General features: G+C 49.3%; 1 protein-coding gene across 1 annotated transcript in view; it reads left to right on the top strand.

Moving 5' to 3' along the window:
- Positions 1–21,274, top strand: part of LOC144773280 (cohesin subunit SA-2-like) — a 550,419-nt gene that overhangs the window by 117,782 nt on the left and 411,363 nt on the right. The window contains exon 4 of the mRNA XM_078658214.1: positions 11,280–11,376. Coding sequence (XP_078514340.1) covers positions 11,280–11,376 — 97 coding nt within the window. The remainder of the gene's footprint in view (positions 1–11,279; positions 11,377–21,274) is intronic.

Raw genomic sequence — 21,274 nt, 5'->3', positions numbered from 1 at the left:
TGATGATTGATTATTGCTGAGTTTGCTGTCAAGTGTCATAAATAAATATTGAAATTGCTTTTGCTGTCTGCGAGTGGGACATGTACTCTTTTGTATGTTAGTAAACTGTGGCCATTTGAACTGTTAACAGGGACTGCCTTCAGTCTTTTCTCAAAGATTGTAGGCTTGGGGTTTCTGACCGAGTGGCCTGAGTGCTTGAGTTAAGAACTTTCCATGATAAGCTCTGCTCCCTTGCACATATTGTATTCCCCAGCAGCAGTGATTATTCGCTTCCTATTTGCCAGGATGCCTTTACCCACTTTTACGTACTCTGTTGTTGCCATTCACTTCACCTCCTTCCAGAGGTGTGCCTGCTAGCACAGAAAGTGCCTTTTCAGATTCCTGACTTAGTCTGGTCAGTTCAATGCTCTGTTCATGTCGGTGAGCTTGACGAACACGAGGAAAATAGTTCAAGTAGACTTTGTGCTTTGCCCTCCGATCCTTACCAGGGGCTGATAATTGCTTTTGTTGTCCACTCCTGATGCACAAGTGATCTTTTTGTGTAACCAAAGACAAATCTTCGTATATGCTAGGTAGGTGTTGGACGCATCGTCTGTTCTGAATAGGTGGAGCCCTTCTAACCATTGGTGCTGCAGCTGATTGATGTTTCTTGGTGAAGGTCTCATAAATGATCGTGACCTGTGAGCCACTGTCCAGTGCTGGTAGGCGTTGGTGTTTTTCTATTTCTACTGAGTATTGTATTTTATGTCCCACTGGTCTTTCTGGTTTAGGGTTGGCCTCTTGAGGCTTCTCCTCCATCACAGGTGCTTGTGCAGTTTCTACCTGCACTGATCTCTTTCAGCCCCCAGCAGTCTGTTGATAATCATCGTTCTTTGAGTCTTCAGTGTTGAGGGGCTCCAGATGCTCCACTCATGGACCATTTGGTCATTTTCCTTTTGCTCAGCTGAGTGGTAGGCCCAAATCTCTATGCCACATTTAGCGTATCGCTTAGTCACTTTTTAGGTTTTGACTAGCGATGCATGCGTACGAAGTACGCATGCGCTAGGAAAAAATCTTATGAGCTGTGTTTGGAGTCGGGTCTACGCCCCCTCCTCTCATTGGCTAGCTCCATAAATGGAGACTAGCCATTGGGAGGAGGGGGCGTCCGTCAATCTCGGACCAGATTCGGGGGCGTTCCCGAGAATTTTTGGCTTTTGGCTACGTCACGCGACGTCAGCCAAAAGCCGGGAACGCCCCCGAATCTGGTCCGGCATGGTCACCCTGCCTGCCAGACGCTGCTCCCTCATTCCTCGCTCTGCTCGCAGCCCTCCGTGCCCACGCCTCATTGTCCTTTGCACATTTTATACAAACACGCACGTGCGCTTTTCGAACCTTTTTACTCCGCATTCGAGATGCCGCCCCAAAGGTTCTTACGATGCAGGACGTTATTCAGGCAATACAAGGTTCTTACAGTGTTGGACGGTATTCAAGCCGCTACTCTACGTACGGAACCTTGGAGACCGCAGTGTAATTGGGTATAAAGGAGCCAGGCGGGCGCCTTGTAGGCCTCTGCGCTGGGGGTGTCATTAGTGTCAGTGATGGTGTCTGAACACCCATGGAGGGGCAGGGCCTCGTTCGCCAGCAGCCTATCGCCCCCTCCACCATAGCCGTGTTACCCACCCCTCGAGTCCGAGCCTCTCTCCGCCTCCCCAGTGCAGCGGCCTCGGTTCGGCGGGATTAATATTTCAACATTTCAGGATAGACGCTTTACCGCTTTTGACATTAAAACGAGAGTGCAGTCAAGGGAGAGAGTGCGTCTTATCACCCGCGATCCGAGGACCAGCAGCAAAACGCGTCATTTAGTCGTCAGGCATCAGCCACGCTCACACTCCATTACAAACTTTGATTTTTTTTTTCACCACTCCTTCGGCCTCGTTTTTGCCGTGGAGCGGATAGGCTCTTAGGCGCTACAATAGAATCTTCAAAAAGAGAACATGCTCACCAATGAGCAGTTAAATAGATAAAAAGAAAGAAAAGCATACCCCCTTGGGTGGAGAGGGGAGGGGGGCGGTATTGCACTGACTGATGATATAGCGCCAAAAACACTGCAATTTGACTATTTGCGAATAAGTAATTGTTATATAAAGTAAAAAGACATCATTTTTGACGCCTTGCAGCCAAGGCTTGACATCATCTTTCACGCGCTACTTTAAAGATTACATAACCATCTGATCAGGAAACGCTCAACCCACTGAGCTATAGAGCCTTTTATTTGTTCCGTCCCATGGCAGCAAAACGATCTTCGGCAACCCCACTTATATTGGCAGGCAACCCTACAAATGTGCACTAATACTCGAAGATTTCTGAAGGAAACCAAGTATAACATGCACAAGTTTTCTTGATGCTACAGTGCTGCATGTGGCTGCATGCAGCTTCGAGCTGCTAGCCCAGATCAGAGGTTCGGGAATACTCACCGACTCCCCGTTATAAATCCGTTCATAGCAATCAATTCCAGGGGTGAATTGGGGGGCAGGTCGGAGCACCCCTCTCTGTATGTAGGCGAGAGAGGTGCTGTAATTGGAATGTCGGCAGTCATATCTGCTGTCACTGTATTGACTTTCGCTCCCCGGGATGATATTATCGAGATGGCCGAACCTCTCTGGCTGTCAGAAGGGCTGAGACAGGCGAGCCCCCGGCCTGGGGGGAGGGGGAGAGGCGAAAATGTACACCAGCCAAGATAATGTGAAGCGAACATTTCCTGCTGACAGTACGCCCCCCCCCCCCCCTCCGTTTGGGAAAAAAGGGCTCTGCCGGATGAGTGTGGGGTGAAGGGTGGGGGCTTTGGGTAAGGAGCCGCATCTGCTGCTGAAAAGGGCACGAGGAGTTAGAATTAGTTGTAATAGATAATAAAAGGGCATGACTGGGACCTGCGGGTGTGCCCGCCGATGACAGCAGAGGAAGAGGGGCCGGAGCAGGAATGTGAATATAACGGCAGCCGGTCAGACCAGCAGCCCCTATTGGCACAAAACAAATAATTCCAATCCCTCCTATGGCGCATGGGCACCGGACAGCAGAGCTACCTGTCTGTGGGAGCTGAGGGCAGAGGCGGGCATTTTGGACACGCGTGTGTCCCACCAAGTCAAGTGCGCAGTTAAGATCCTCATAAGGCCCCTAGTTAGAACACAAGGTCCAATTCAACCGCCTCTAGGAGCAAGTTCCAAATACAACCATAGGATCAGTTTTCAACCGTGGGTTATGGTGGCCAAAACATGCTTAGTACACTGACAAATAACCGGAAAAAAGATTTTCTGGATGAAATCAGAGGCTGACGTCCTTTTGGCGCCTCCTGCACGCCGACCTCGTTTAAGACGCGCCCTTGAAGTCATTGTGTCACACTTCACTCAGGATCTAAAAACATTCATTTTTTTCATGCGACCACATGTTCCATGTGAAATAAGGGACATAATCATATCGAATCACATGCATTGGTTAGTTAAAACTTAAATTACTCGCAGTTACAAATAATCAATAATTTGAATGTGTTTTAGGCAGCCCCTCTGGCAGCTCCAACAGGTGCTGATGTTTTTGGCTGGATATATAAACATGGATGAGCTGGACGGATTCCACGTCTTCAATGTAGTGTCTTCAGAAATAAAATAAATAAAAGATCGCAGGCACTTTCCAAATAAGATGTTTCACTTCTCATGTGAGAGGTTAAGGTTCTGCGGGATGTGACACCCCGGAACAAAATGGCGTCGCCTCCGTTCCCCGCCTATCACCAGCTGCATCAACAAGTCTCAATGAACGGCTGCTTCCGGACTGCCCCGGAATAAGGGTATTTGGATAATGTTCAAATAAAATGTGTACACTGATGACCGTGAAGTGCATTGGGCACGTTCTTTTTCTAGAAAACTTGTCAAACAGCCCAGGTGGAACGAACCCACATTCCAAAAGAGGTTACATATAAACACAACTAAATGTACTAATGTAAAGAAAATGGGCCGGTGGGCTTTAACTAAATGAATATATGATTCTAACGTACAGCCCTTTTGCGTTCCCTGGTTCAAACGATTCATATTCCACGCGATGTAATGTGCAATGTATGCAGAACCCCACACGAAAATTATGTTAATACAATATCTAGTTTTTAGGTTTTGACTGGCGATGCGCACGTAGTGCGAATGCGCCAAAAACCTTATGCCTTGGGCTCGTCAATACTCATATTCTCATGTGCGCGCACACACACAAGCCCGAGCATACATGCACATACAAAGCAGTCCGCACACTTTCTTTTAAAAAACTTCTGTGGATGCAACATTGGGTAGCTGCATCGGCCCTCGGATGTCCACGGGAGCCTCCTGCATTTCCGGTCTGACAGACTTGTGCCTCCGTGTGCCCCTGTTGCCTGCTTGTGCCTCCGTGTGCCCCTGTTGCCTGCTTGTGCCTCCGTGTGCCCCTGTTGCCTGCTTGTGCCTCTGTTTTCGTGCCCCTGTTGCCTGCTTGTGCTTCCGTGTGCCCCTGTTGCCTGCTTGTGCGTCCGTGTGCCCCTGTTGCCTGCTTGTGCTTCCGTGTGCCCCTGTTGCCTGCTTGTGCCTCCGTGTGCCCCTGTTGCCTGCTTGTGCCTCCGTGTGCCCCTGTTGCCTGCTTGTGCTGTGTGGGTGTCTGTGGAAGGCTCTGTGTGGGTGTGTGTGTGCAGAGCTTTGTGTGGCTGTTTGTGTGGGGGGCTTTGTGTGGCTGTGTGTGTGGGGGGCTCTGTGTGGCTGTGTGTGTGGGGGGCTCTGTGTGGCTGTGTGTGTGTGGGGGGGGCTCTGTGTGTGTTTGTGTGTGTCATTTGCGAGAGATAAAGCTAGTGGCATTGTAAATGACAATGCCATTTATTTATTTAAAAAAAAAACATAAATAAAAATAATGTCAAGAGCAATGCCAATAGCTCTAACTTTAACAAAGGCAAAACCATTGCATTGTAAATGCTTGTTCACGTAGTTTCTGCTTTGAGCCATACTTAAAAAACTTGAACTGCAGACTCAGCTTTCGCTGTCTCATCCCCTTGAACTGTTGTAACTCTCTGCCCCTCTCTGCAACTGAAGTTACTGTTAGTACTCCGGTGAAGAAGTTTGTTAATCCTCTAGTGGCGGAGATTGAGGGATAGCAACTCTGAAGGTATCCACCTTCATCTTGATCTCTTGCATCTCCCTCTAGACAGCTTTCAGCATGGGTACGGAGGCTGTTCCTGGTGCAAAAATAAGGTATGGAACAGTTTTCAATTGTGTTTCAAGTAATAAGCCTTTTTCCTCTTTTTCTTTTGCTTCATCTGCGAATTTAGTCCGGTTCACCATCTTCTCTTCTAGCTATAGTGATAAGGGGAGCAGAACTTTGGTATCTGCAGCCAAAAGATGCAGGTTTTGGAAGAGTTGAAGTCTGATTCCTCTATCACTATGCCTCCGTTTTGGTGGGCAACTGCAGGATGTCTTCAGTTCTGGTGACTTAGGCCCAGATGCATCAAGCTAAAATCCACTCGCAAAGGGGCAGATTCTCAGAATGTGCCCCTTTGCGTCCGGTATTTTTGCATTTGGGATGCATCATCCCAAATGCAAAAATCGCAATTTAAGAAATCGCAAAATTTCGATTACTTAAATTGCTATTGCATTTAAGGAATCTCAAATTGAGATTCCTTAAATGCAGTGCATTAAAGTAAAAAAATAGCGATTTCGCTAATAGGGGGCAAATTACCATGAAGATGAACTTCATGGTAATTTGCAAAAACTTTGAAAAATGCACTAAAGTGCATTTTTCAAAGTTCCATTTTACACACAAACATGCCCTTAGGGCATGTGTGTGTGCAAGATGTAACCATATGCAGATTTCAGGGGTGCAACAGGGAGTCCTTTTGACACCCTGGCACCCTTAAAATTGCAATCTCAATTTGCGATTCTCTAATTGAGAATCGCTAATTGAGATTGTCTTCCCATTCATTCCTATGGGCCTCTAGGCCCATAGGAATGAATGGGGAGGTATTCCTTAATTGCGACTCGCAATTTGCGAATCGCAATTAATTTTTTTAAAGAAATCGCTATGTTTGAGGCTAGTTCTTCATGCATGGCATTTTGCTATTCCTTATTAGCAAATACTTATTTTTCGCTAATAAGGAATCGCGAAATGGATGCTTGATGCATCTGGGGGTTAATCTCACATCCTCCTTCCGTTTTGTGACTTGTCTTCTTTATCGCATCAGTACTTCACTTCCTGTTACTTTGTGCTCAAATAGTCCTTCTACTGTGAAGAGTATTGCACTGCCAGAGGCGTCTGGCTTCGCAATACTTATTGCAGCAATTGCCTTCACAGCTGCTCCTTCCAGGCACTCCAGAAACTCGTAGTTCACTTTTTGACCCTGAGCAGGTCTGTCTCTTTTCCATCTGAATGGTCTTCTAGAAACAGATGTTAAGTTTTTTCTCATCTCGTGGGGTGAGGTGGGTTCACTTATTGTGGCATCAGTCCTATCCTGGGTCTTTGGTAGGCTGGTTGCCTCACTGATGACAGGTCGCGGGGCCTCGCAACGTAATCTCTTAGTCAGATCATCAGAGATTTTCCCCCTTTGGTCGTATTGACATGAAGCAATGAAAAAGAGTAAATCGCAATATTACATTTCAGACTTGTGAAGCCAATGTGACTCCACAATAAGGACCAACAGTCACCAAATGTAAAAGGTTATATTTTAGATTACCAACCAACCCAGTATAAATGCAAACCATAAGTACAGTTAATAAATTCAGAAATAATAAAAGGTAAGCTGAAATTCTCAAGAAATTGTGGCGAAACAGAATAAAGTATTGAATTACAAATACCACAGTAATGGAGACACAAATTAAAACACACCCTTCTCTCAACCAACCATAAGTAAAGTATATGATTATCTACCCTGGGCCTCTAATTGGGGAGCATAGAAGAAGGTGTCAGCATGAACAGACCTCAGTAGAAGTCTTAGAAAAAGAAATAAAGTGTCCAGCATAAAGCTTCACACTTGAAGATCAAGTCAAGCAGAGAGGTCTGTACATCTGTAAGTCTAAAGGGAATCTGCTCTTACTGTTCTGACTCTGACTATAAGAACACCAATATAAAAGCAACAGTAGATTCAGAAACGTCCTTATCTACGTTCACGCCAACAGGAGCCAATCCTAATTAATGTTCAATTGAATCTGCAGCATGACTTCGAGTTCTTAGTGCATCAGGCTAAAGCTGCATTTCCGAACCTTGAACATCTCTTTGTCCTGGTACGTAATGAATTCTCCACGTTCACTGCCATGGTTTTCTCTCCAAGCCTCAATATGAGAAGTCAAATACAGACAGTAAGCCATTCTAGCTAACAGATATCATTATAATAAACTTGCAAGGAAAAATGAGAACTAGCTGACAAAGCAAAATGCATTTCAGCTAAGGCCTGTAGTCAGGCTAACTTTAGATAAGCATTTAATATGCACTTCGAATATGTGGTTATACTGGTGCACGTTTAACTTGACCATAAATGTAAAGTGTAAGCAAAGGAATACACGGTTACATATTCAAATGTAAAATTCAGCAGCGCAAATATAACTTGAAGTGCAAGTGTAAAACGTGAATAAAGAATACATGCATTTGTGTTTAACTGAGCATTAGTGCACATGTATTTAAATCTCTAGTCTCCACAGTGAATACCTTTCGTTAATATATTTAAAAGTTTCACACACGTTAATAAAGTTTAAGCACACAGTGAATATAATGTCATGCGGGTTCATAAATGTGGAGTCTAGATGGCGCTGCCACACTGACAACCGTGAACATGGAGTATATTGGGGAGTATATTGTAGCAGAGGCGATGGCCTCCGGATCCAAGCAGACAGCATATCATCTGGTCCCATGGGGTATGCATGCTATAAGGGGCGCTTAAGGTCTCCTAGCTCCTCCTCCTGATCTTCAGCTTTTGCTCCAGGTCAAATGAGGTCTGTGGTGTCTTCCTGGGTGATGAAATACTCCTTGATGTTTCCCTCGCCTTTATGACTAGCTGATTCCTGTCTATTTTGCTGTTCTGCCTTCAGTTTCCTGCATTTAACAGCTAGTTCCAACATTCAGGCCTGCTGTGAAATACGTTTTGGATAACCGGACCTCTGTGACTGACCATATTTGGGTGTGATTGGCCTATGAATGAATGAACGAATGGAATTTATAAAGCGCTCAGCTACTCCAAGTGGAGTGTCCCTGTTATCACTCATGGTTATGACTGGAACTTTGTAGATAAAATACCTGTCACAAGGGAGCTTGGCTAGGGTTCTCGGCCCTAGAGTAGATAAAGGCAGGCCTGAGAGTTGGAAGACAAGCCTTGTGAGCAGCATCTGAGAGCTGGGGCAGTAGTTGGTCATCTCTTGATCCAGCCTGAGGGCCAGAATGCTGGGGAGGCAACCCACTCTCCTGCATGACGAGAGCAGAAGTCACCCTGTCTTGGGAGGCATGAGGTATGCATGTGTACCGCTCAGACCAGCTCTCAGACTGAGACTTGCTGGGCGTGGTGCAGCTCGGGCACACATGCTGGCAGCAGAATGTTGTGCTTCCCCACTGGAGACAAGACTCCTAATTAAGGCAAGTGACTTTTCCTTACACTTGTGTATGAGCGAAGCCGAGCTTTCAAGTACAGCACTGCATTTTAGATGAACATTGTCAGAGCATTTATGCTACAATGAGTTACGGAGTGAGGAACACACGTGTGTGTAAGTCTCATAGTGACAAAGTCTGAGAAACAGGGCAAAACGTAAAGTTCTCCAGGGTTCCTTAGGAAAATATGGTATCATACGGCCAAAATACAAGGGGGTGAAATCTCCCCTTTCAATGCATCGTCTGATTAGGGCTGGGTGCCAAATTAGATGCATGGGTCTTATCTAGGTTGTTAGCGAACATGCTTCTACTACGCTTGATAACGGAGTTAAGGGCAGGGATGGCTGAGAAATACGGGGAAGGTGTCAGGGCACCTGGAGTTTGTTTTATTGATTCAAGGGAAGGGAGCACTGATGGAAGTGGAGGAGTGTAGTATGCAACTTGGGGCCAGATGTACTAACATTAGGAATACTAAATTCTCTCTGAATCGCATTTAGGAAATTGATATTCCTAATGTAAGAAACTCTTTTGAGTTTCATTAGCGATTCCTAGTGAATTGCAAATAGACCTACCTCATGCTATTAAAGAGGTCGGTTGCAACCCATTAGGAATCGAATCCATAACAGAGATGGTGGCCTGCGAGGTCAGCAGACCACCATGTCTGAGACTGCTTTTCAATAATGCAATACATTTTTTTTAAAATACCTCAGGATGCATTTAAAAAGAAAACAAGGAACCTTTGCATTTTCATATTTTTTCAGAGCAGGCAGTGGTCCATGCCTGCTCTTAAAGCATATTTATTTATGCATTTTCAAAGGGGAACGGGTTCCATGGGAACCCCTTCATATCTGCGAATGGGTTACTACCTCCTTCAAAGAGTTGGTAAATATGAATGTTTTGCAACCGCAATTCAGTCGTAAAATGTTCATACATCCCATTGAGTTTCGGTATTTGGAAGGGACGCTATGAACACGCCCCTTCCAATTACCTAATCGCGAACACAAATTGCAATTCGGTAACACTTTACTGAATCGCAATTTGTGTTTTATACATATGTAAAGGCATTTTTGTGGTTGGAAACAGCTTGCTCTGCCATTTACGACTGTTAAAATGCTTAGTACATGTGCCCCAAAATATAAGTTTAATATATATTTTGTGGGTTTTGAGGAAGGCATGGAAACACAATCAGTGATGAGGAGGGACATAGATTGATTGGACTTTCATAACTTCTATCCATGTCACAGCCTGTGCATGGGGCCGGCTTTTGTTATCAGTCAGGGTTGTGAAGGGCTTACACAAAATACAAAACGTAGTCGACTCCAGCTTTGCTATCATTGCATATGATGTCTTTTTACTCTGAGTAAAAAATAACCTGGTTGTTTACACCTACCCAGCTTAAACTGTATATATTATTGAAGTGTTCTCCTAGTGAAGTCAATCACAACAGCTAAAGTGGTACAAAAGGTTTTTAATACTACCACCTGCGCTCAAATCCTCCACCCAGCAACAACTGTCTCCCAGATGCAACTATAAGCATCCTAAATGACATGTCGGCATTCTAATGACAAAGGCAATCTAATAAGACAATGAAACAAAAGATAGACCACAACAGCTATCAATTGAAAAATAAATTGCACTGAAATATCTCCATATTTTATTCATTATCACAATACCATAGTATTGTAATTTTGTTTGTCCTTGCCATAGTTACTGTATTTTAGTTATGCTAATTATGTTTCAGCTAAAATACACCAAACACCCATACCCTGTGAATGTGGCAATTTATTGCTCTTTTCCCTTGTAAAAATCAATTATGTGATACTGACTCTAGGCATTTTCTTTGATTATGACTTTGTATAAAAGAGAGTGTTCTGGATTCCTTCATACCAGTATGAGAGAGAAGGGATTCTGGCACATGATGGTGACGTAGACTATGTATTGACAATAGCCTAAAGTCCTTTAAGGGCTCTCACCGTCATGTACATTGCGTCTTTCTGGTGGGTGATAAACTTGTCACTCTTACCTCTATGTGTGCCTCCAAGGAAGAATGGGGTTGCATGTCGAAATATCCACCACAAAAGTATTGTGCTAAACATATATCTGTCGCAATATCGATAACCAAAATATTGCGTTGGTAAATTTATATAGGTACGTATAGATTTACTATTCTTAACTTTGCATCTATGTATCTTGAAGATGCATACATTTATATCATCAAGGTACATAGATGTGTAGTTAAGTATAGTACATCTGTCCTTGCCTATATATACTTACCTTCACACTATTTTTCTTGTCTGCATTCTGGATATGGTACTCTTATAGGACATTATTTAGGACTCACTGTTCTGGTAGTATATGGAGAAAGAGTGATACAGCTAATCTGCAATGGGCGCCAGGCTCCTCGTTCTTGTAGGAGCTTCCACTCTGCTTGACAGTGACTGACCATATTTTGCTTAAACATTTTAAAGCAAATGCTCATTACTGTTTGGCACTCTGCCAGCTCAGATCGTAATTGCATTCAGTTTTCTCTCTGAGTAAGGGTTATGATGAGTCAGACTTAGACTCAGAGTAATGAAGATTGTCAGTAGGTAATCCAGCTACCTCTAAGAGCTCATCTGACTGCAGTTTGAGTAATCCCCTCAGTGACATGTAATGCTTTGCTTTTCTCTGATTTGTTTTAGTCTGTGGTTGATGACTGGATTGACGCTTACAAAGAAGACAGAGATGTAGCACTTTTGGACCTCATCAATTTTTTCATCCAATGTTCGGGCTGCCAAGGTATTTTTTCTTACTATTTGTTTATGTTTGACGTGTAATGCTGCTTGTATCGTTCATGGCAACAATGTTGTATCCTATACTCGTTTTATGGGGATTTGGTTCAGCCTCCTTTAGCCATTGGCCTCGTGTGCCCTGTAACCTTCAGCCATTATTTGGAGACATCATCAATCACATCTTGGATCTTCCTTCAGGATTATTTTAATCTCACCATTTTTCTGTCGGCTGTTTGGATATATCCATCCACCTCCATTGGAATGCATGAGAAACTATTCTACATGTGGTTTCAATAAATGAACGGCCGATAGTAAAAAGGAAGCACGCACTGACAAAAGTATCTGAAAATGTATGCTTTATTCTCTGTAGCATCCATATTTCAGATGCTTTTGTCTATACTATATTACAATAATGTTGACACATGCCATACAGTTGCCAAACCTATTGGTTTTCCAATTCTTTCTTATGTCCCTCGAAACTGCACCTATTTTACTGGCTTTAGGTGTTGTGTTTATTTATCCCGGTGTGCTGGAGACCCTGGATCACGTAATAAAAAATTCACAGGTAATTCCATTTGGGTCACTTTTTTTGTTTCTTCTGTAAAAAGGAATAGAGTCAAATGCGGTGCAGAATTATTTTTTTACTACTTCTTCAAATGAAAAGGACAAGGCTATATATCAAACAAAATCCATCTGTTGCATTTTTTAGTAAGTAGCAAATACAGTGCAATGTTAAGTTCTGTTACTTTTTTATGGTTTAAAGTATTTTATTCAGCACCACACACAAAGACCAAGTAGCAACAACAGGAGACATTCAGTTCAGTCGGGGAGAACCCCAGTTCCAGCTACAACGGTTAAATGCAATGTATGGCATCAGTCCCTTTCGGATATACCTGGAGCGCCCCGGCTCAGTGTGAGATAACATTCCCATTCCAAACTCCCCCCCTGCACCCCAACAGCCCAACTCCCGGATCCCAACCCCCTTCCCTCCCTCCCCCCCACGTCCAGTGCACCGCCATCAGTCAAGGCCAACATCAGGATCCCCGCCTGCGAGGAGAGTGTGTCCCCCACCAATTCACGGGGCTTGTGTTACAGGGCTCGTGAGCCGCAGGAGGCGGAGGTACTTAGGGCAAGTAATTTCTTTAAATTCCATTGACAACAGGGAGTGAAATGGCTGCCAGAGTTCTGAAAATTGCGATATATCCCCAGCCACCATCAGCGACAACTTCTCCATGCCCAACACGTGCCACAATCTATGGAGCCAGCCCGTAACAGAGGGTATCGTGGCAGTGCGCCAATGTATCAAGATGTTTTGAACCGCTGATCCCAGCGCAATGGTGATCTGCCTACCCCTACGAGATCTGAGGGGGTACATTAGACCATTCGGGAGCCCCAGCAAGATGTAGGCGGGGAAGCGCGGCAGTTCAATGCCAAAATGCGTATCAATGTCGTCTAGCACTTCCTTCCAGTATGTGGCCAGGAGGGGGCAATCCCATTAGATGTGTGTAAGAGTACCTCGGTGCCCACATCCTCTCCAACATGTGTCCCCCCTGCTGCGATCAAATTCGTGCACCCGTTCCGGCGTGTAGTACCAATAAGTGGAAACTTTAGTTAGTGTGTCAGTAAGGCCCATATGGTACGCCGAATGTCTTGCTCTATAAGATATGTTCTCCCAGTCTTTAGGGCTCAGTGTCCTTCCCAGTTCCCTCTCCCACCTTTCCCTCCCCGGGTTATAGAAGTGTGTGGATGGAGATTGCAGTAACTTATAAAGATCCGTAATCAGTTTTGAATCCGAAGTACGCGTAAGCAGCCATTGTTCGTAAGGCAAGAAGCGCCTATCCGCAGCATCCCTCACCTGTGGCTGGAGAGCCCAATGGCGGGCCCGCATATAGCGGTGCCTTTCAGTCTCGGGGAGTGAAAATTCCTGGCGAAACTGTACAAAGGGGATCACCCCCTCCTGGCCATACAAGTGGCACAGAGCTCTACATCCCGCCCGTCTCCAATGTGCGAACGCCCCCTGTTCCATACCTGGGGTGAAATCTGGGTTATCCACCAGCGGCGTGAGCGGCGACGGGAAAGAGGTGAGGCCGCACGTGGTGGCCGTTGCATCCCAAACCCGCAGCGGCACACGCGTAACAAAAGAGGCGTACAAGTTCTTGGGTCTATGAGTTCGACGCAAAAACGGGACTTCCTGCAGGGGTCGCCCCGCCACCGCCTGGTCCTGGAAGAGCCAGTGTTTATCGGACTCCCATCTACTCCACTCCACCAGGTAACGCAACTGCGTTGCTTGGAAATACCTACGGAAGTCAGGTATCCCCAATCCTCCCGCCTCAGGGGCCAGTAATGAGAGTGCTCTACGCATTCTGGGTTTCTTCCCCTGCCAAACGAAGCGCGAGACGTCCGCTTGTAGCTGCGGGATCCACCCTGCCGGCGGTTGGAGCGGCAAGGCCCGGAATAAATATAGCACCTGCGGGAGAATTGTCATTTTAACCGCAGCTATCCTGCCCAGCCAGGAAAGGGTGCCGCGGTTCCAACGGCCCAGCTCCTCCCGGATTTTAACACCTAACGCCGTGTAGTTGGCCGACACCATGGCCGGTAAGGTGGGCGCTATCTGGATCCCCAGATAGGGTATCGCTTCTGACGACCACATCATGGGGAAGCGGCTCTGCAATTCCGTCCTGGTGGAGGGATCAAGGGAGACATCCAAAGCCACGACTTCCCCATATTCAGTTTAAACCCCGCCACAGCGCCAAAGGAGGCCAGCTCCTCGACGCAGGCCGGCAAGGCTGTCCGAGGTTCGTCAAGTGACAAGATGACATCATCAGCATAGAGGCTGATAGCGTGCGTAAAGCCTCCCATCCGCACGCCGGTCACCGCCGGGTTGTTCCGTATCCGTTGGGCGAACGGCTCCATATAAAGAGCAAAGAGCAGGGGGGAAAGTGGACACCCCTGCCTGGTGCCCCTCTCAATGTTAAAATCCCGAGAGGCATACCCGTTCACCCGAACTACTGCAGTCGGCCGTCTGTAGCAGTTGAAAACCATAGAGCGGAACTTGTCCCCTATGCCCACCTTCACTAGTACTTGTTCCAGGTAGGGCCAGTGCACTCGGTCGAACGCCTTCTCAGCGTCCACCGCTAACATCATACGTTCCCCCGGGATCCGGGAGGCCTTCTCAAGCAGGTGAACGATCCGTTTCGTATTGTCAACCGTCTGCCTCCCCGGCACGAAACCAGCCTGGTCAGGGTCTATAAGACCAGATAAGTGCGGGGCCAAGCGAGCGGCTAGGATCCCCGTATACAATTTTAGATCGACATTCAGCAGAGATATCGGCCTGTACGATCCACAGAGCGTCGGGTCCTTCCCGGATTTGGGGATCACCGTGATGGAAGCGCGCAAAAGATCAGGCGGAATAGCCCCCGTTGCGGCAAACGAATTGAAAAGACGGGTAAGGATAGGGGCCAGCGATGCACAAAACGTTTTGTAAAAAAGCGCGGTATACCCGTCCGGGCCCGGTGCTTTGCCATGCTTAAGCCGGGCAATGGCGGAGATCACCTCCTCTATCCTAATATCCCTGTCCAGGTGTTCCGCCTGTAGGGGGTCCAGGGAGGGCAGGGCGACAGAGTCCAAATACGCAGCCACGGCCGGCGCATCCGGCGGCTCCCCAGTGTAAAGGTCCTCATAAAACCCACGGAAAACGGCCGCGATGTGGGCGTCCTCCGTTTCCGTGGTCCCCGTAGGGCTAGAGATCGCCTTCACTAGTTGACTCTGGCGTGCTACTCGAAGTCTGTTGGCTAGCAACTTGCCACAGCGGTCACCCCCTGTGTAGAAGGTGTGACGCAACCGGAGTGCAGCGTACTCCGCTCGGTCCAAGTCCAGAGCAGCCAGGGCCTTCCTTGCACCTTTAAGCTGTCGCCATATTCTAGGGGCCCCCGTTCTGCGATGGATCTGTTCAAGCTCGCGGACCGCGTCGGTGAGCTCCTCCCTTTTTGCCTGTCTCTCTTTATTTTCAGCCGAGGAGATCGCTAGGAATTCCCCCCTGAGGACCGCTTTCAATGCCGCCCACTGTGTAGCCCGGGCGGTGTCCGTGTTGTCATTGTGCGTCAGGTATTCCCGGATAGCGTCGTTAATACGATCTACCACCACCTTCCTGTGCAGCAGGGTGTCTCGCAGGCGCCACGTCCGAGGGGGGAGAACCACTGGGGGTAAACTCAACGTGGCATCTACCGGGGCGTGATCCGAAAGGGACAGCACCCCTATGTCCGATCCCGAAACTAGCGCCTGCACAGGGGACGTGACCAACAAGTGGTCCAGCCTAGCGTACGTCTTGTGCGCATTGGAGTAGTACGAGTAGTCCCTGTCCGTGGGGTGCAAGTGGCGCCAGAGGTCGAGGAGCCCCACCTCCGCCAGCCACGCTTTACCGTCGGCCGAGAGCTCCCCGACCTGCGGGTAGCACTGTGCCGACCGGTCGATAGCCGAATCAAAGACCATGTTGAAATCCCCTCCAATGATGACATATCTATCTTGTGAGGCAGTGATATCCTCGACCGCTGTACGCAGGAAGCGTTCTTGTCGGTCATTAGGGCTATACAGGGACCCTATGGTAAACATAAGACCCCCAATTCTAAACCGATACGCCAACAGCCTACCCTTCTGTTCCGCTAATTTGTGGAGGACCTCCCCTTTAAAGTGACTAGATACCAGAATTGCCACCCCTGCAGTCTTGGAGGAACTAGATGAGAAGAACTGTGACGGGAACTTACGGGAGCGCAGTCTATGTGTGTCCTGCGGCAGCAGGTGCGTCTCCTGCAAGAGGCAAATGTCAGCGTGTGTATTCTCAAGGAGGGAGAGCACCGCCCGCCGTTTGACAGGATTGTTCAGACCCCTAACGTTCAGGGTGACTACCTTAAAGGAAGTAGGAGGCATGGAAAGAAGAAAGGCAGCAAGCAAGAGGAACCCCGCCTGCTAAGGCGGAGCGCAAAGGCGCCCACAACGGCATCAAAAGCAGCAAAGCAGAGAGGGATATGCATGTGTGCATGTGGCCTCCTGACGCAGGCAAACTAAATCGTGTGATCATCTTCAAAACTCCCAACATTCGTACTGTGCACTGGACGACCCTCCCCCCCATCCCAACTCCCGGATCCCTCCCCCCTTCCCCCGAACAACCCCTGAACTATCCAATTCCCCGATTCCCCTCCCTACCCTCTCCCCCTGGTCCCCCAACTGACCCAAAGAACCCATTGTCCCAGTCCGGTCCTTAACGGACAAGTCTGTGGAAAGGCACAAAAGTGGACGTCCAGCCACTACGCATCAACCCGCCCCCCTCCCTCCCCCAGGACCCCCAAACCTGCATTACACTAGAAGCGTTGACGATCTCCCCCCGGAGTACTTCTTAAGCAGTCAGCGCCATATCTCCAGACGCCGTGTCCCTGGCCACTCCTCTCACCGCGTCGTCCATCTCAGCTCGAATGGTAGGTGAGTCCGGTCGGGCAGAAGAGGCAGAGGGGCGACGCCTAGGGACCGCCTGCCAACCGTCCCTGGTGACGCGCCAGCGATTCGGAGTCGGGGTTTCCTCGTCCGTCGCAGTGATGCCCAGGACACCACAAGTGTCTTGGAGAGAGCGTAGCTGATGCAGGGTCCCGTTCCAGCGGAAGATGATGCGGAAAGGATGTCCCCACGAGTATCGAGTGTCATGTTCCCTCAGAAAGTCAGTTGCGATCTTAAAGGCCCGGCGTTTCTGTAGGGTGATCGTTGACAAGTACTGGAAGAGGGCCACCCGGTGACCCCGAAATTCCAAAGAGGGTTTCAATCGTGCTTCTCGAAGAATTCGTTCCTTCAGAGGGTAGTCTGGCAGGAACGCTAGGATATCCGGAGGGGGAGCGGAAGAACGGCGCCGCAGGCCAACCCTATGCGCCCTATCAATTCGAACTGGAAAGTCGGCCGGCTCCCCCAGGACCTCCCTGAATAAGTCTCTCAAGAAGCCGGCCATGTCTTCCTCCTCTGCTCCGGAAGGAACTCCCCGGACGCGAATGTTGTTTCTCCGGGACCGGTTTTCAAGGTCCTCGGCATGTGCTTGGATGTCAATTTGCTGGTCCCGTAGCCGTACCACTTCCTGCTGCAGCTGTGAGATCTCTTCGTCTCGGGCATGACCGGCTTCCTCCATCGTGGCTACCCTCTCGCCCAGCCCGTCAACCTCTCGTCGCACCTCCCGCACTTCACCAGCCACCTCTTGTTTTAGCGTCTGAAAGTCTTCCCGCAGGGAGCTGAAAAGAGATTCCAGGAAAGATCTGGTGACCGGGGGTTCCCCTCCGTGCGCTCCCTGGGAGCCACCCTGGGGGCTCGAAGATTGCTGCCCTCGATCTTGCCTCGCAGCGTTTCTGTTCAGCATATCCGGTAGGGTCCGATCCCCCTTCTTGGGCCCTCTGTTGCCGGCCATCCTGCTTGCAGTAGCGCGTTCCTGGGCCACGTAAGGCGCCGCCAATCCGATGCTGTCGCCTCTCTCCTCCCCTGGGTGCTACCGGCAGTCTGCTGCTGGTTCTCGAGGCGCACCGCACCCCAGCCACATGCACCACGCTCAGCCCCCCCCCTCTTCTAGGCCGGACAGCGTTGCCGGGTCCGCAATCCCAGGGCTGGGCCAGCGGCAAACGAGGGGCGCCACACTGTCACTCCACCCGTCCAGGAGCCACCCAGGCGCTCGGGAGCCCCGCTCGCCGCGCTGTCCCCTCCTCGGGCGCCGAAGACCAGGCACTCTAGGCGAACCCCCAAGCCGCCAGGGCCATGCAGTCACAGAGGCACAAATCAGGTAGCCCTCCTCCTCTTCTAGCAGCAATCCTGTAGAGGGGCGGCTTACTCCACCTCAGCCCCTCACAACGTCACCCCTTCCGCACTGGTAGGCCCAATTATCGTCAAATCGCCAGAGGGACCTGGGCGATGGGCCGCAGCCGGCGTGTCTCGCAGCACCTCCCGATGGCAGAAATAAAGACCACAACAGCCCCCTCGGGTGCGTGCTCCAGTCCGGTATCCCGTCCCGGTGGCAAGGAGCGCGTGGCAGGGCGAGGGCGCTCCCCAACCTCAGCCGAGGCCCAGTGTGTAGGCCGCAGCTCCGGCCCCCTCCAGCCCTGGCCAAGGCCCAGTGTGTAGGCCGCAGCCCCGGCCTCCCGTAGCTCCTCCGCCGGGGCCCGCACTCGTGTCCTTGCACCCTCGGGCGCCAGCCTTCACTCGACTCCGGGACCTCCCTCGTGGCCGGGCCTCCTGTCACCTCCCAGCAGGCGCGCCGAGACAGGCGCTTCTGGGTCGTGCCACCTCCCCGGGGGCTGCTCCTTACTTGCTTCGGGTTTGGGCCCCAGGCCGCCGTCCCCTCGAGTGGCGGCAGTGTCCGGTCCCAGCTTCCGCTCCAGTGGTAGGGAGTGTGTGGTAGGGCGACAACGCTCTCCAGCCCCCGCCAGGGCCCAGTATGCATGCCGCAGCCCCGGCCACTCGTAGCTCCTCCCGCCGGGTCTGCACTGATTCCTCCTCACTCTCGGCCGTCAGCGTCTGCACCTTCGCGGCTCCGGGGCACCCAGCGAGGCCGGGTCCGCCTCTCTGCCACCTCAGGGCAGGGTCACCAGGCCAGGCGTCTCCGGCCGCACCACCCCCTCGGGGCTGCTCCTCTCTGCGCCACGGGCCCGGGCTTCGGTCCGCCGTCCCTTGCAATGGCGCCGGCAATGCCGATTCCGGCCGTCACAGGGCCGGCCCCCACACCGGGCGACTCCGCCGGGATCCCGTGACCCCCCCGCTGCCGGATCACAGCAGCTCGGGGGGAGATCGATGCTAGATGACGGTTCTAGGGTCCGGGATCAGAGGAGCTCGCAGCAGATGCGACCACTCACTCCGCCATCCTGGCCACGCCCCCTCTGTTACTTTTTTAAACGGTTAATTATGAGTCAGAATGTCCTTGTTAAAATCTCACGTTGCATTTCATTCATGTTTTAATTTGTGTAAAATTATTTCTGCAAGGTGGAGCACAAGCGGTTTGCCATGAAATAAAATAGCTCTACCCTATTATTTGGGGAATTAAAAGTGGGAGAATCTTTATTCATCCTTTAGGAGACTGCTGACTGCATCTCACACAGTGCAACATGTTTCAGCATCGAGGCAGCACCTATGCTGTCAGCTAAAGACTTTGCCATTGTAAGGCTTTTTGTCCTGTTACCATGGCTACCTTGCTCCTAGAGTTAGAACAACATGGTGGGTAACAGAGTGCTTTAAAAAACTTCAAAGCAACTTATTCTGAGGGTAGATAGTACAGCAGGTATCCAACAGCACATGATGAGCTGCCCTGTTGCAAACTACGCTGTACCTGTTATGAGTTTTAGGGAAGCTTGCACTGTTGCAGCATGCACAAAACCTTTGTGTGTGAGAGTAATTTGCTTTACTGCTCCCAAAGTTTTATCTGCTCTCATTCCTCAATGAAACAAGCATTTACAATGCAACGGTCTCGCCTTTGCAAAAGTTAGAGCTATTGGCATTGTAAATGACAACATTTTTATTTATGTGTTGGTTTTGAAAACAGATAAATAAATGGCATTGTCATTTACAATGCCAATAGCTTAATCTCTCGCAAATGCGAGACCTATTGCATTTGCACCCACATACACACACACAGAGAGCCACACACACACACACAGAGCCACACACACACACAGAGAGCCACACACACACACACAGAGCCACACACACACACACACAGCCACACACAGAGCCACACACACACAGCCACACACACAGAGCCACACACACACACACAGAGCCACACACACACACAGAGACACACACACACACACAGCCACACACACACACACAGCCACACACACACACAGAGCCACACACACACACAGCCACACACACAGAGCCACACACACATACACAGCTATGAGCATAGGCTGCCTTGAGGAGGAAAACATGCCAACACCATACCACATAACACAGAGAGCCATCAAGGAAAGGAAAGTCAGTTAGACACCCGGCAGCAGCAACAGACAGACAACACACACAGGGCAGACTGGAGGAGGAAAACATGCAGCGGACATGAACACCACAGGATCTAAGGGAGAGTGCCACTGAAGAAAGATAAGACAGACACCCAGCAACCAGTGCTTAATTTGAGCTGGAGGTTCCGGTGCTCGGCACTAGCACTTACTTATCAGCACTGTCACTTATCACAGTCTGCCACATGGTGGCGCTGATAGTGTAATGTAAAGATGAGCAGAAAAACAGTTGATTATTGTCTCAATATACATTTAAAACATCTTATATCTGTCCCCCAAGTCATTCTTACAGCTTTGGGGGCCTGAAATAGTCTGAATTGTCAGATTTGAAGCAGTGTGATGGTTAGTAGTTGTGTTGATTCTGTGATGGGCAGTGCTGTCAGGTGTCAGTGCAAGCTGTGGTGGTCTCCTAACGAGGGCCCCGGCACTTATTGTTTTACAATTGAAGCAGTGCCAGCAGCAACAGACAGACGACCCACACAGGACCAACTGGAGACGGGAAACATACAGCCGACATCACCACCACAGGACATAATGGATCAGGGGTATAGCGGAGGCCCCCGCAGGCCTGCGGTGTGGGGGGAGATTGTTTCTTGTTTTGGAAGAGGGGCATCATTCTTTAAACCTGGCAGAACTCATGCAATGGCATGGAACAAGAAACATTTCAAACGCCCGAAAAAGCCACTCTGCTTTCCCAAGCAGAAGGAAACAGAAAAGCAACACAGTTTATTTGCTCTGACTGGCAGATATAGGAGCACCTGAAGGTAGCCCGTGGCCCTATGTCCATGGCAGGGGCGTAATGCAAGCCCCTGTGGCGTAGGGGTGTGGGCACAAAATAAAAATAAACCCACCACTCTCCCTCCAACACACGTTTTGAACCAT

The sequence above is a fragment of the Lissotriton helveticus genome, chromosome 8, assembly GCF_964261635.1.
Source record: "Lissotriton helveticus chromosome 8, aLisHel1.1, whole genome shotgun sequence".
Taxonomy (NCBI): Eukaryota; Metazoa; Chordata; class Amphibia; order Caudata; family Salamandridae; genus Lissotriton; species Lissotriton helveticus.
This window is presented reverse-complemented; position numbering and strand designations above follow the sequence as displayed.